General features: G+C 50.2%; 2 protein-coding genes across 2 annotated transcripts; both read left to right on the forward strand.

Moving 5' to 3' along the window:
- Positions 1-353: 353 nt before the first annotated feature.
- On the forward strand, positions 354-11,025 carry BZA70DRAFT_306307 (uncharacterized protein; the record flags this gene model as incomplete). Its single annotated transcript, XM_064914802.1, has 11 exons — positions 354-395; positions 576-659; positions 716-868; positions 931-6,822; positions 6,881-7,163; positions 7,227-7,785; positions 7,850-7,995; positions 8,050-8,255; positions 8,318-8,514; positions 8,579-8,774; positions 8,829-11,025. 11 exons carry the CDS (start codon positions 354-356, stop codon positions 10,941-10,943), a joined length of 9,873 nt encoding a protein of 3,290 aa, XP_064769795.1. The 3' UTR covers positions 10,944-11,025.
- A 487-nt stretch (positions 11,026-11,512) lies between these two features.
- On the forward strand, positions 11,513-15,270 carry BZA70DRAFT_113710 (armadillo-type protein). The gene is made up of 3 exons (XM_064909438.1): positions 11,513-11,859; positions 11,921-12,162; positions 12,290-15,270. Exons 1-3 carry the CDS (start codon positions 11,793-11,795, stop codon positions 15,032-15,034), a joined length of 3,054 nt encoding a protein of 1,017 aa, XP_064769796.1. The 5' UTR covers positions 11,513-11,792; the 3' UTR covers positions 15,035-15,270.
- The last annotated feature ends 342 nt before the right edge of the window (positions 15,271-15,612 follow it).

Genomic DNA, 15,612 nt, shown 5'->3' on the forward strand with positions numbered 1-15,612 from the left:
GTTCTGCAAAACATAAAAACACAATTGCAATTGCATCTGTTATTCTTTTTAGAAAAACCCACAGCAAAAACACTGCCTGCTTCTTTCGACCCGCCGATCTTTGGCGCTGTTTGACCTTTATCGCAAAACCCTATTCCTGCCACTATTCCCAATCTGGATCAAAGGATTGACTACCGCACCCAGTCCGTTTACCACTCATCTCAGATCAGCCTATCGACCTTTGTTCTTCCACAGCTTCACCATCCTGTTACCACCCAAGAGAACTGTGAAAGAAGAACACAACTGACGATAAATAGCTACGGCTTTTCTGATACCGCTCTTTAACTCCTCGTTCTTGCCTGGAATTCGGAACGATGTTGGAAGGCCTGGTTGCTTCGCTTCTGAATCGCTTCCTGGTATGTTTCCCCACCCACCAGATCTGCCAGAATCTTTGACTTCCTTCCTATTATTCACTATGTAATTGCTAACCGCTCTATTTCTTACTGTAGGGAGCATACGTATGTCTTTCGCCAGCTGCATTCCTGCTCATCGGTGCGGTAAATAGTATCATTATTCTAACAAACATGATGTCATAGGTCAAAAACTTCGACCCCAAGCAACTCAACATTGGTATCTGGAGCGGAGATGTCAAGCTCAGGAAGCTAGAGTTGAAACGGGAGGTATGTATCCCTCTTCTATATTGTTGTATGTCGTTTATCGTTAACATGGTGACCAGGCTCTCGACAAATTCCAACTGCCGATCGATGTCGTCGAAGGCCATCTCGGCGATCTCACACTTCAGATCCCGTGGTCGAACCTCAAAAACAAACCAGTGAAAGTCATCATTGAAAATGTCTATCTTCTTGCGATCCCCAAGGCCAACCAACAGGTAGTCAAACTCCCTTTGTCTCAACTTGCTGATCGGCGCCGACTGACATCTCCACTATCTAGTACGACGAAGCCGAGGAAGAACGCCGCAAACAGATGCTCAAGATGGAGAGACTGGAGAATGCAGAGTTGTTGATGCAAGCGCAGCCTGAGGGCCTATCTGCCGAAGAGCAGAAGAAGAACCAGAGCTTCACCGAGTCTTTGGTCACCAAGATTGTTGACAACTTGCAAATCACCATCAAACACATTCATTTCCGCTACGAAGACACAATCTCAGCGCCCGGACACCCGTTTTCTCTTGGTCTCACCCTCACCGAGTTCTCTGCGGTCTCGACCGACCAGACCTGGAACCCGATCTTCATCCAGGACAACGTTCTCACCACACACAAGCTCGCAAAGCTCGAGCGACTGGCTATATATTGGAACACAGACTCAGAACTTCTCAGCAATTCTGAAACCGATATCGTGACTGCGTTTACTGAAATCCAAAACAACCAAAAGGCATTGACCGGTGGCGGGAATAAGAACCAGTACATTCTTAAACCCGTCTCCGGCGAGGGCCGCATCACCATCCACAAGGGCTCGCCTACGACGATTGCAAACTCAAAGGCAGAGTTGTTTTTCGATGAGATTGGTTTTATACTCGACGAGTACCAGTACCGCGATGCGCTGATGATGGTCGATCTGTTTCATTTCTATGTCCGAACAGAGCAGTTTAAGAACATGCGGCCTAGCACTCCGCTCGAAGATGATCCAAAGGCCTGGTTCAGGTTTGCGGGTAACGTCATTCTGCGGGAGATTCATGAAAAACACCGGCAATGGTCCTGGTCGTATTTCAAAGAGCGACGCGATGACAGGAAGCGATATATCGAGCTCTACAAGATCAGCGTCGTGGCCGATCCCAACGCAAAGCTGACCGAGACTCAAAAAGAAGAGTTGTTGACGCTCGAGTTCAAGCTTTCGCTTGAGGATCTTCGTTTTTACCGCTCGCTCGCCAAAGCTGAACTCAGAAAGGAGCGCCGGAAAGTCAAGGCCTTGGCCGCTAGGTCGCAGGCTGCGCAGCAGCAGGCTGAACCCGCTAAGCGCGGATGGATGGCTTGGGCCTGGGGATCGTCTGCGCCTGCAGCTTCTGACGGTAGTGTATCGCCTTCAAAGGAGAGTGCTACGGATGACGCTGCTGTCATGACTGATCAGCAGCGGAAGGAGCTGTATGATGCCATCGAATGGGACGAAGAGAAGAAGCCTGCGGCAGAGATGCTGGATCTACCTCGCGACGCGGTCAAGATGCAGCTCAAGCTCTCTCTCGGCACTGGAAGTTTTGCCCTCAAGCGTGACCCTCGCGGTGCTGCGGCCGAGATTCTCCAGCTTGTCTCGGACACGTTCTCGGTGAATTACTTGCAGAGACCTGATTCATTCCTGGTCGAGCTCTCGCTTGAGGAATTGAAGGTGCACGATGGCACTGCAGATAATCTGCTCTATCCCGATATAGTCCGTGTGAAGCGATCGGCGCAGTCGCCAAAGAGTCAGCTCCCGATCATGGACTTGACGGATTCGATGGAACTGGACAGCGAAGCGGACGTCAGTCCGCCTTCGGATCCCTTTTTCTTCTTGCAGTTTGAGAAGAACCCTCTGGACGAGTCTGCTGACTCAAGCCTGAAGATGAAGATGGGCAGCATGGAAATCTTCTACAACAAGACGTTCATCGAGGAGATTGCGCAGTTTTTTAAACCTCCAAAGTCGCATATGGAGAGTTTCGGCGCATTGATCTACGCCGCCGGTGCTACAGTCGAAGGGTTCACGAACCAGACCAGGGCGGGTTTAGAATACGCGCTTCAAGAGCACAAGACGCTAAACGCAAAGCTCGATCTGCGTGCTCCGCTGATCATCTTGCCGTCAAGCGCCACCGAGCGTAACGCGCCTTGCATGGTTCTCGACGCTGGACACGTCAACATCGTATCTAACCTTGTCGACAAGGCCGTCATTCGCGAGGTACAGAGCAAGCAGTCTACTCAGTATCAGGAGGAGGATTACGAGACGCTCAAGTCCCTGATGTACGACAGATTCCAACTGAACCTAGAGTCGACGCAGGTCCTGGTCGGTCCCAATGTCGAGGACACGATCGCTCAGCTTCAGGAGTCGAAGAATCAGCACAAGCACTTCCATATCCTCGACAAGATCAACATGAGCTTGCTCGTCGAGATTTCGATCGTTGCAAAAGCGGCCAATCTCACAAAGTTCAGGGTGTCTGGCCACTTGCCGGTTCTCCATGTTTCAATGTCGGATATGAAGTACAAGACTCTGATGCATCTCATCAACTCCAGTATTCCAAACATGTCGTTTTTGGATGATACCGATAGTCTGGTTGACGTTGGTACCATACCGGAAGAAACTCCGGCGCGACCAAATATGACAAGAACGGAGAGCTCCAATGCCCAGCCCGGCACGTCGCCGTCCAAATTCAGATTCTCATCTCAAGATCTGGGCCGAGTGCAAGAGATCAGCGAGTTGATTGCTGAAACTGAAGGCGAATCTGATGACGACGATGATGGAGACACGTTTGTGGAGGCAGGAGACGAGCATTCACATGTCCACACCAGCGACGGTCGCATTGTCCCAACTGGTGGCGGAACAGAGGCTAGCTACGAGCAGAGAATCTTTGAGTTCAACTTCACTGTCGACAAGGTCCAGGGATCTTTATACCGCGGCGGTATGGTTTCAGGAACGTCGTCACAGCAGGGCAGTAGTGAGGACTTTGGCGAGCATCTGCTCGTAGATGTCATTCTGGAGCACTTTGAGTTTGTGTTCTTCAATCGCGCTTATGACATGCATGCCGAGATCATCCTCAGCAAGCTCACGGTCGAGGACAAAATCGAGAGTAATCCGTCTCCGGAGTTCAGCCATCTTATCTCCTCTGATTCGTATTACGATCTCAAGGAGTCTGAGGGTGCTGTCGCGAGAAAGGATGGCAAGGACACGAACAATCTGTTCCATATTACTTATGTGAAGGTTCAGAAAGAGTCCCCTGAGTATCTGTCTACATTCGAAGGGATCGATCAGAGCATCGCGGTGTCTATTTCCACTCTGAACTTTGTCATCACCCGCAAATCTATCCTTACTCTGCTTGATTTCCTGCAAATGATGTTTGCGGGAGACGACGCTAGCGAGGACGAAGACCAGATCGTGGAGATCACTGACGAGAGTGACAACGAGCTAGAAGTTGCATCTACCGTCGTCAGCTCTGAGAGTGGTCCGGATAAGATGAAGCTCAAGCTTGACCTGTCAACCATCGGCCTAGTTCTGAACGACGACGGCGTGCGTCTGGCTACAATCCGTATTGATCAAGCCGATATTGGTATTTTCACCATGGGAAAGACCATGCGTGTCGGCGGCAGAATCGGAAACTTTACTCTCAAGGACCACGAGATTATCGACGAGACTGGAACTGAGGTCGAGAACGAGCTGGTTAGCATCCAAGGCAACGAGCTCGCTGATTTCAGATACGAAACATTTGATCAGCGATCGCTCCAGGTTGCGTATCCAGGCTACAACTCGTCGATTTATTTCCGTTCTGGATCTATCCAGGTGAACTTCGTCGAGGAGTCTTTCCAGCGGATCTTGCAGTTCCTTGCCAAGTTTGCCGAGATGAAAACGCTCTACGATTCTGCTCGAGAGGCGGCTGTTCAGCAGGCATCGCAGATGAAGGATCCAGATAAAATCCATTTCGATGTGATTGTGCGCACGCCCATTTTCTTGTTTTCGAGAGAGTCGCCGTATTACGGCGGCGAAGGCAGCGGAAGTTCAAAGTCCGACGTCCTCACTGTTCATCTTGGTGAGCTTTATATTCAGAACAACTTCAGCACTCTGGAAAATCCCGTGACCGGTCAGTCTTCTACTGTCAATAAGATCAACGCGGGCTTACGCCAGACTAGAATCACGTCGGTTTTCCATTTCCCCGACGACGTGGTGCAGGAGCTGCAGATGATTGAGAATCTCGACATCACCTTCAAAATGGTCTACGTCGAGCACACGCGCGGCGTTGATCGTCCGGCACTTGAGATTGTTGGATCAATGTCGGATGTCAACTTGAAGCTGACTGAGTCTCAGTATGTGTTTATCATCAACTTTTTGAAGTCGCTGTCTACGACTTTCCAGTCACCGCCGCCGCAGGATGATGAAGCTGCTGAGAATATGAGAAATCGGGCGATCCACGCGAATTCGGAACCGCCGAAGCGTCGTGCGTCCAAGTCGATTGCGCCCAGCTCAAGTGCAGGTGCTGCCTCGAGCGATCAGAATAATAGCAAAGCTATCATGTCTTCCTCGTCCGATCAGGACTCGTTTACAAAGATCGACTTTGTGTTCCGTTTGCAGTTATTGTCTCTCGAACTATTCAAGGATACCGACTCGGATACGATCACGTCTGAGCCCGCGACTTTGTCAAAGCTGGCACTTGATGGAACGGACGTGAAGATGCGGATGAAGTCTGATGACTCGATTGAGTCTGAGTTTCACGTGAAGTCGTTCACGATCTTTGATAGTCGTCAACACCAGAAGAACAAATTCCGCGAGATTGTACCCCCGATCAAACACGACGGATGCCAGTTCATGGCCAGCATCTCCACCATGAAGAACGACGACGGAGTCACGGACATGATTGCTATTCTATCAATCGACAGTCCCCGGTTCATTTTCGCCATCGACTATATCTTCTCCCTCAAGGCCTTTTTCGTCGATTCGCTCCAGATCGAGGAAGATGACAGCTACAGCGATGACGATGAGAACAGCGACTCCGACGCTACTCGAGTTGATGGCGATTCTGCTATGGCGACTGAGAACTCTGATGCCGTGACAAAGTATGGCGTCGTTGATGTTGGTGAAGAGCCTGAGCCGACAGGGTCAGTCTCGTTCCGAATCAATATCGTCGATGCTTCTGTTATCTTGATCGCGAACCCGCTGTCTTCTAGCTCGGAAGCCATTGTTCTCCGAATTAAGGAGATCATGCTCACGCAGCAAAATGCTTTCACGATGTCGGCGCGTCAAGTTGGTATCTATCTTTGCCGGATGGATCTTTTTGAGGAAAACAGACTCCGTATTCTGGATGACTTCAACATCATCTTTTCCATTGACAACAACCACGGCGGAATCCAGCACAAAACTCTCATTAACATTGGCGTCGAGGCGCTTGTTCTCCGAGTGTCGCTGCGCGATATCCTTCTCGCTTTATCGATCGTCAACAAAGCTTCAGAGCTGTCGCCCGAGCAGGCAAAGCCTGTTCAAAAGAGGCCGTATTCCCGTTTCTCTTCGAATAAGCGTCTGAAGCAATTGGCTAAGAAGCCTAAGCCGATCGCGGCAGATCGCCCTCCGCGACTACCTCCTAGAACTATTTCAGCGGCGCCTACTGGAGAGCCGACGTCGGCTCTGCTGCGAAGTGAAGAGTTGAGTGCCGATTTGGACGGTCTGAGGCTTGTGCTTATCGGAGGTGTTCACGAGCTTCCGCTCTTGGATATGTGTATCAAGCAGTTCCCTGTGCATGTTCGAAATTGGTCGTCCGAGATGCATGCCGATACCAGTATTGAGATGTTTGTGAATATCTACAACTACTCAAAATCAGCCTGGGAGCCTCTGATTGAGCCCTGGTTTCTTGGGTTCCATATGACACGGACTCTTGAGCCGTCTTCGATGGCGATCAGCTTCAACTCTCGCAAGACGCTGGAGGTCACTGTGACGACACAGACTATCGCGGTGCTTTCAAATGCGGTGGAGATGATGTCCGGTGACAGTGATCTGCTCTCCAAGCCTCCTGATGCAAATGCGCCGTACAGAGTCAAGAATCAGACAGGATATACTCTCCAGGTGTGGGTTGATAATACTGATAACCCGGAGTTCTCTATGGCGAAGGAGATTGCCGACGGAGAGGAGGTGCCCTGGAGATTTGACGATTGGCGAAAACTGCGTGAGGTATGTATCTCTGACTGTTGACTTTAGGAAGCAGCATACTGACAGCATCTGATTATAGAATCTAAGTGAGGACTCGCAGCACGGAACAGTCGGTGTCCGTCTTAAGGGTACCGATTTCGATGCGGTCACTCGCATTCCGGCCAACAAAGAAGGCGAAGCACTCTACGTTCTCTATCCAAAGACCATGAAAGTTGCGCACCGACTCGTGTGTGAGGTCAAGTTGCGTGAAGATAAGGTCAAGCACATCACTTTCCGATCTGCTCTTCTTGTGGAGAACAACTCGCAGATTCCTATTGAGTTGAAGGTTAATGGCGAGACGGAAGGGAAGATTTGGACGATCGGTAAGTTCACCACTTTTGTAAATGAATACTTGATATCTGATTCTAATATGTTTAATATCTTAGTCCCTGGAGATAGTCAGGCTCTACCCATCAATCAGATATTCGACCAGTCGTTCAAGATCCGACCTGGCGCGGGTCTTGGATTCGGCTGGTGCGAAGAGACTCTTTTCTGGCGAGACATGTTGCAGCCTCATCAGCCCTACATCACCTGTAAGAGCACCGACAACGATGACGATGAAGAGCCGACGTCATTTTATTTCCAGTTGTTTGCGCAGTTTGATAAGAAGGAGCCTCTCACGCGTTTGTATCCACACATGAAGATCCGCGTGACTGCTCCGATCGAAGTCGTGAACTTGCTGCCGTATGACTTCAACTACATGATTTACGACAAGAAACTGCGGCGCGAGTGGTCGAACTTTTTGCGGAAAGGATTACAGAGCCCGATTCACGTCGTCAAGCTCTCTCATCTGTTGATGCTGAGCTTGACAATGCGCGACAGCGGCTTTGAGCACACTGACTTTGCGGTTATCAATTCGAGCGCTCAAGATGATTTCAAGCCAGAGTCGAAGCTGTCGACGAGGAATAGGAACGGACAGAAGTTGAATCTGTACCTGCACTACTAGTGAGTAGTTCCTGCCACTCGAATTATAAGGACGGTGACGAGATATACTAACTTTCGTCAATAGTGTTATTCCCAATAGCGGCGGCGCCTTCCGCGTCTCTATCTATTGTCCGTACATTATCCTCAACAAGACTGGACTTGATTTGCAGATCAAAGCAGGTGCTGTGACTGCTTCCTCCAAGTTTGAAGCGGAGGACATTGGCGACGATGGTGAGTCAAAGCAAAAACATTTTCTCCTCTCTCTCATCTAACACTTTTCTATAGACACCAAGAAGAGGGCAATTCCTATGATGTTTTCGTATAGCACCGTCGACACACGAAACCGTGCATTGTTGAGGCTGTCCGATTCGCAGTGGAGCAGCCCTCAGAGTTTTGAAGCTATCGGAGGAAACACTGATGTTGTTGTTCCGTCGATTGACAGAACTAGGGAGATTCACTTGGGTATCCATGTTTCTGAGGGTCAAGGAAAGGTATGGTTTTTGTTCTGAGTTCCATATTTGAATTCTCTCGCTAATCTCGAGCATCGATCTAGTACAAAATGACGAAAGTGGTGTCGATTACCCCGCGCTTCATTCTGAAGAACAGGCTATCTGAGGACCTCAACATGCGTGAGCCAGGATCTTCCACAGTGATGACGATCAAGAGTGGCGAGGTGTACCCGCTCCACTTCCTGCAGCAAGTTCCAGAGAAACAACTGTCGTTGAGTTTCCCGGTAGAAGGAGCTCCATGGTTCGTGAACTTGTGTTATTATAGAGGTTTGTGTGGTCGGTTAATTAACCAACTGTTTGCTTAGGTCGTCACCGTTCAACATATCGGACCTGGGAAGAACGCATATCAAACTCACCAAGCCTGGTAGCGGACCGAAGCTACTTAAGGTAGAAGTGATGATTGAGCAGGCAACTGTGTTCTTGCATATTGATATGGAAAAGAGCAATTGGCCGTACTCAATTCGCAACTTCAGTAACACGGAGTTTACGTTTTACCAGTCGGTAAGTAGAAGATCTTCTGCAACAAAGAATTATCAAACTAACTTTTGCAAACAGAATCCATACATCAACTATGAGGATGATCAAGATATGACGTACCGCGCTGCCAATGTCAAGCGATTCACGCCAATCAAATACCGATTGCCGCCTAAGAGCGTTATGCCATATGCATGGGATTATCCTGCTGCTAAACAGAAGGAGCTAGTGATCTGTGCCGCAAATGTCGAGCGACACGTGGCGTTGGCGGAGATTGGAAATCTTGTGCCCATGAAAATTCCTCCGACCAGAGATGGCGAGGCTCAGATTATAGATATCAATGTGGTTGCTGATGGGCCTATTCAGACACTTGTTCTGTCAGACTATGATCAGAGTCGAAGTCTGTACAAGCCAAAGTATAACGTGTCACAAGCTAGCTTTGCATCGTCAACAGGATCGGGGAATAATGGATTTGAGGCGATTGAGGATGACGGTGATATCACGTTCCGTGCCACTGTCAGCTTGGAAGGTGTGGGTATCTCGCTCATCAATTCCCGTATGCAAGAGCTGTGCTATATAACTTTCCGCGGCTTCGAGTTCAAGTACAACGAATCAGCCATCTACCAGACGATTGCTACGAGGCTCAAGTGGATCCAGATCGATAACATGTTGTTTGGTGGCATCTACCCTATTGTCTTCTATCCTAGTGTTCTTCCGCAGACCACGAAGGAGATGGAAAGTCATCCGACGCTCTCGTTCTCAATCACTCGCGTTAAAGACGAATCGCATGGTGTTCTTTATATAAAGTATGCTACGATCTTGCTGCAGCAGATGACTGTTGAGATTGATGAGGACTTTTTGTTTGCATTGCTTGACTTCTCCAAGGTTCCCGGCGCGAGCTGGTCTACGAACGAGATTGACGAGCTATGTGACGATGTGATTGAGATTCCCGAGCCGTCGATGACAGCGGCAGGTAATGATGTATACTTTGAGGTATTGCACATCCAGCCAGCGCAGATGGATCTTTCGTTTGTGCGGACGGAGCGAGTGAATGTGGAAGACAAGACGTCGTCTCAAAACGCTCTGATGTTTTTCCTGAACATTCTCACGATGGCGATCGGCAACATCAACGATGCGCCGGTTCAGCTTAACGCGCTTGTTCTCGAAAATGCTCGGGTGTCGACATCGATGCTATTCCAACTGATGGCTACCCATTACGGACAGCAGTTCTTCTTCCAGGTTCACAAGATTCTTGGATCTGCAGACTTTTTGGGCAATCCTGTTGGTTTGTTCAACAATCTTAGTTCTGGAGTCATGGATATATTCTACGAGCCATATCAGGGTTTCATCATGAACGATCGGCCTCAAGAGCTCGGTATTGGTCTGGCGAAGGGCGGAATAAGTTTCTTGCGCAAGTCGGTATTTGGTGTTTCGGACAGCATCGCCAAGATATCTGGTAGTATCTCGAAGGGTCTCGCGGTTGCTACGCTTGATAAGCAGTTCCAGGATCGACGCAGGATCAGTCGGACGCGTAACAAGCCTCGCCATGCTCTCTACGGTGTTACAGCCGGAGCGAACTCGTTTGTCGAGGGATTGGCCAGTGGTGTGTCGGGTCTGGCTCTAGCTCCTATGCGTGGTGCATCGGAAGAAGGTGCCTCTGGGTTTTTCAAGGGTCTCGGTCGTGGACTGGTTGGCCTTCCTACGAAGACTGCGATCGGTCTGTTCGATATGGCTAATAATGTGAGTGAGGGTATTCGGAACACAACGACCGTGTTTGACGGGCAAGGAATCGACCGAGTGCGTCTGCCTAGATTTATCGGCCGCGATATGACTTGCAAGCCATACTCGCAGCGCGAGGCGATCGGACAGGCGTGGCTCAAGCAGCTCAACGAGGGCGATTATTTCAATGAGGAATATGTGGCTCATATGTCTCTACCCGGCGAGGAGCTTGTCGTGATTGTGACGTACACGCGTATACTATTGATGCACACGCGACGAATGACGACGTTGTGGGACGTGCAGTTCGACCAGTTGCAGACGGTGTCGATGGAGAAAGGTGGTATTGCGCTTGTGCTGTGGGGTGGAATCCAAGGCCCGTTTGTGCCAATCTCAGACGAGAGCGCGCGCCAATATCTGTACAACAAGATCGGGATGGCGGTAGAGGATTATAACCAGTATAGACAGGCGCTCGTTTAAGGTGGAGGTGTTTTTATTGTTAATCAGTTGTTGTGTATCTAGTATCTAGAAGCTAGGAATGTCATTTTATCTCAAGTTTTTCACTCTTACGGCCGGCCATTGGTGGGAGCGGTAAAACGCGGGGAGACGAGGAGGTAGGGCAGCAGCGGTTTCAAAGCGCGGAAACAGGTGCGGGTTGAGGGATTGCCGCATTGCCGCATATTGAGGTCAGACAGCGGTCGCTCGCTTCAGAGCAGCGGCCTGTTGCTTACTTCTCGTTTACTCGCCGCCCGCTGCTGGGGGCTGCATATAATAGTCGACCTGCTCCTCGCCAGGCTGCGCGCGAGCTGGTGCAGCAGGACCCACTTCTAGCAGCTGCCCATACCGCGATATCATCCAGGCGGGATCTCTTTGTTCCCGCACGATCTGTAGCGTTGATCTGTAGGCCTGGTCGAGTCAACGCGTTCATCTCTCGACCAGAGATGTTTCCAAGATTGTTCTATTAAATTCTTGCTTTAAGTTACAGCGTAGGTCAACAAACACCAGCAGATTTCTCGCCGCGGTCTCTTATCGCGGTGGCTGGGCTGCCTGCTGCGGTGCATCCCAGGTCCGCCATTGTTTGTGTGGTGCGTATGGTCACGTGCAAGCACGGGGTGCGTTCGTCACGTGTTGCACCGCCTATCTGTTCTCGACCCGACGCACTTGGGTTGTCTCGCCCCAGCTTCACCGCTTTGAGCTCCTGCCTGTTCGCTCTTCTACACACACCCATTCCCACCTTCCCAGACCGAGCCTGCGCCAATTGCGTGCAATGCGCGCAGCCTAGTTCATTTTTTTCAATTCTCTCTTGTTGTTGTTTATCGCGTGTCCACCATGGCCGCTAACGCCAACTGGGGAATATGGGGCGCGTCTCCGCTCACCGCCACCGCGCATCGCCCTGGTTTGTCGGCCCTGGTGTCGCCATTGATCTTCCGATTGCTTGCTAACACGATCTTTCCCAGACGATGTCTCCCCGCTTTCGCAACACGCTATCACCACGCAGTCTTCGCCGCTATCCGCCCGCGCTGCTACCACGTCCTCATCCGTAATCACGAACGGCCCCTCCGATCGCGAAGCTGACCTCGATCTACACCCATGGACTTCAAACAATTCTTCTTCATCACGTTCGCCTTTGTGGGCACCTGCCGTTGAGAATCCGAGTATGTCGCCGGTTGGCATGCGCAAGATTCCGGTCGAACTCGACGTATGTATATTTGTTTTGCGTCATTTCCGTCCCGCTTTTGGTGGGAGCATCCTGCTCTCACCCGTCCTATCTCGCAATCCAATCCCGTCTTGCCGGGCCCCCAGCTAACTTCGCTCAATCTGTCTAGCGTTCTGACTCTCCGCGTGATTCTTCCTTCTTCATGTCCCAGCGCCAGCGATTGGGATCTACATTCGGATCCTCGCAAAGCCAACTCCCAAATAGTGGGTCAGGCATGCTAATGGGGATGCGCTCTCCATCGTCATTGCACGCCTCCGCGGGAGTTTCGCAGGCTCAACAGGCATCACAATACTCCTTCGGCAACAGCTATGCGTCGGTCGTTGCAGACGAGGCTACTGTTCTTGATGACGCAGATGATATTGCTGCGGCGATAATCGAGGAGCAACTGATGCGTGATGACTACCCCTCCCGCCATACGTCCATAGCATCGCGCGAATTCAGCGAGCCTGTATCTGCTCTTTCACCTACTCTGTCACACTCATCACAGTCTCGTATAGATGAAGAAATAGGAAACGCCCGCGCAAGTGCAAGCCCTCCGCTCTACAGCAACTTCACTACTGCCATGCTCGGTAGCTCTGCATCTACTAGCAACAGTGGTAGCCAAGCTCAATCCCCGTTTCCCCAGATGGGATTTGCTTCCCAGCTTCGTGACAGAGTAGGGTCGATTGCGGAGGCCACACGGGAGGCCGAGATTCTTGCTAGTATGAAGGCCATGCAGCTCGAGTCGGCGACCTCGCCCGTGATGGAGAACGCATACGACGACCGCCGACGCATGGGATCCTTTTCTGCATCGTCCCCGTTTCCCTCGTTTTCGGCGTCTACCTCCTCGGTTACGTCCCCATCGCAGCAACACTATGGTGCTGCTGACGGATACCCGTTCCAGCGTCCACCCATGTGGACGGGTGCGTCTCATAATGATGAACGCTTTTATCAGCAGCCCCAGCGTATGTCGATGCACTCGCAACACGGCTCCGTGTCCGAATATGACATGCAGTATGGCAACAACCCGAACGCGATGCAGCCTGATCTTTTACAGGAGTTCCGTAACCCGCGGCAGTATTCCCGAGGAGGTATTTCTCCTTCTTACGATGCGTCGGCAGACTACAGAAGCCGCTCGATGAGCCAGCCGTACTACGGAAACCCAATGAGTTCTGGAAATATGCCAAAGTATGCGCCGGGCGCAGTACAGCAGCAAATGCCGCCTCCGATGCCACAACAACAGCAGAATATGAGAGGCATGCAAAATATCCCGAACGTTGCCGGTGGCAAAAAGTCGCGGCCACGCTCGACCCAGATGCCTCCTCAGCTGTCTTTGTCTACAAAGCAGAATCCTGCGCCGGGAATGTCGCCAATGTATCGTGCTCAGGCTCCCGTGTTTGAGTTTTCACCTTCGTCGCCTTTTGCCAGAAGTACGATGAGCGTAGGGAGTTCTGCATCGGGTTCTCAGGCTACTGTCTCTTCGCCTATAGCTTCTGTTCCTCCGTCCCTGAATCGGCGACAGACAGCGCCTGTTACGGCGCCTTCGTCAGCTGCGACGGATGACTTCCCTCTTGGGGTGCGGTCTCCGCTGTTGGAGGAGTTCAGGAGCAGCAAGGGCAAGAAATACGAGCTTAAAGACATTTATGGACATGTGGTTGAGTTCAGTGGCGATCAGCATGGTTCGCGGTTTATCCAGCAGCGATTAGAGACGGCCAATAGCGACGAGAAGGAGACGATTTTCAATGAGATTAGATCGAATTCGTTGCAGTTGATGACTGATGTTTTCGGAAACTATGTGATTCAGAAGTTCTTTGAGCACGGAAATCAGATGCAGAAGACGATTCTTGCAAAGCAAATGGAAGGCCACATGCTTACGCTGTCACTCCAAATGTACGGATGCCGTGTTGTGCAAAAGGCTATTGAGCATGTGCTGGTTGATCAGCAGGCGAAGCTTGTGAAGGAGCTCGAAGGCCATGTGTTGAGATGTGTCAAGGACCAAAACGGCAATCATGTCATACAGAAGGCGATAGAGCGGGTGCCTGCTGAGCACATTGAGTTTATCATTAGATCATTTCATCAGCAGGTGTATGATCTTGCGACACATCCTTACGGCTGCCGTGTGATTCAGCGAATGCTAGAACATTGTGATGATGAAGCGCAGAACTCGATTCTTGAGGAGCTGCACTCATTCTCGTCGTATCTGGTGCAAGATCAGTATGGAAACTACGTGATACAGCATGTGATTGAGCGCGGAAAGCCAGAGGACCGTGAGAAGATAATCATGGTTGTGAGAGACAATGTGCTTCAGTTTTCTAAGCACAAGTTTGCCTCGAATGTGGTTGAGAAGTGCATTGTCTATGGCGACAGTAGACAGCGACAGGCGATTATTGACGAGATACTGCGTGTAAAGTCTGATGGGTCGCTGCCGCTGACTGCGATGATGAAGGATCAGTTTGCCAACTACGTGATTCAGAAACTGTTGGACGTGACGAACGGACAGCAGAGAGATAACTTGGTGTTGAAGATTACGCCACACTTGCAAGCACTCAAGAAGTATTCGTATGGCAAGCATCTGGTGTCGATTGAGAAACTTATGTATTTGTCTACGGATGAGCCGCTGCCACTCTCTCCTGCTGCGTCGCCGTCGACGCAGAAGTCTGCACAGTTGGCGGTGTCGCCGCGTTCGTCGGTATCGCACGAGCAAACGCCTGCGAGCGAGCCGTCGTCTAGTGATGCGACTAGCACTCCTCCGCCGACGTTTCAGGAAATCCGATCGGCAGAGAACAGTTTTTCGAGCGCATCTTCTGCGCCTCCGAGCTCGGCGATGAGCGAGGCAGCTAGAGAAGAAAAGGTGGCTATGCCACACGTACAATAGGTGGTGAGGGTGAAATATAGGAAAGCGGGACGGGAAAAGAGGAACTAGGAGTTCAACGTCGCTTTATTCAGTTTGCAAGTTTTCTTTTCTGATTTTTTCTTTTTTTATTTTTGCGCATAATACTTTTTGTTGCCTCGTTCTTGTGTGTCGAAGTGTGTATTCACCGATACTGGAAGACGGGCTACGCAGGCCACTCAGCGGTCCATTATACATATCTACTTCTATATACTATATATACTATATATATACTATATGTCTATACATATGCTTCTATTTGTTTGTTTTGGACTATGGCTTGTTTGAATGTCACTGTTTTCTTTTCTGTATTTTTTACTATGCCAAAGGCAAAGTTGTTATTTGTCTTTGCAATTGTGATATTGTGTATTTGTATATTCTTGCTCTATCTATGTATGCGAGCGCTAGCTGTCAATTAGTCTCATTATATTTCCAAGTGCTATATATATGATGTATCATGTGTATAGGCAGGTTTGTGGGTGAGTTGTTATCTTGTATGCTTTTCTGTGATGGGTGCAGCTGTATGCTTCCTTTGCTACAGTCGTCGGGCGCGATTGGTATTA

Source organism: Myxozyma melibiosi, assembly GCF_037950935.1.
Source record: "Myxozyma melibiosi strain Phaff 52-87 chromosome Unknown BZA70scaffold_2, whole genome shotgun sequence".
Lineage (NCBI taxonomy): Eukaryota > Fungi > Ascomycota > Lipomycetes > Lipomycetales > Lipomycetaceae > Myxozyma > Myxozyma melibiosi.

Bases quoted from the DNA above. Each gene is read 5' to 3' on its own strand.
- BZA70DRAFT_113710 (XM_064909438.1), top strand. From the start codon at position 11,793: ATGGCCGCTAACGCCAACTGGGGAATATGGGGCGCGTCTCCGCTCACC. The intron at 11,860-11,920 runs GTTTGTCGGCCC...GATCTTTCCCAG, and splicing joins CGCCACCGCGCATCGCCCTG to ACGATGTCTCCCCGCTTTCG. The intron at 12,163-12,289 runs GTATGTATATTT...CAATCTGTCTAG, and splicing joins AGATTCCGGTCGAACTCGAC to CGTTCTGACTCTCCGCGTGA.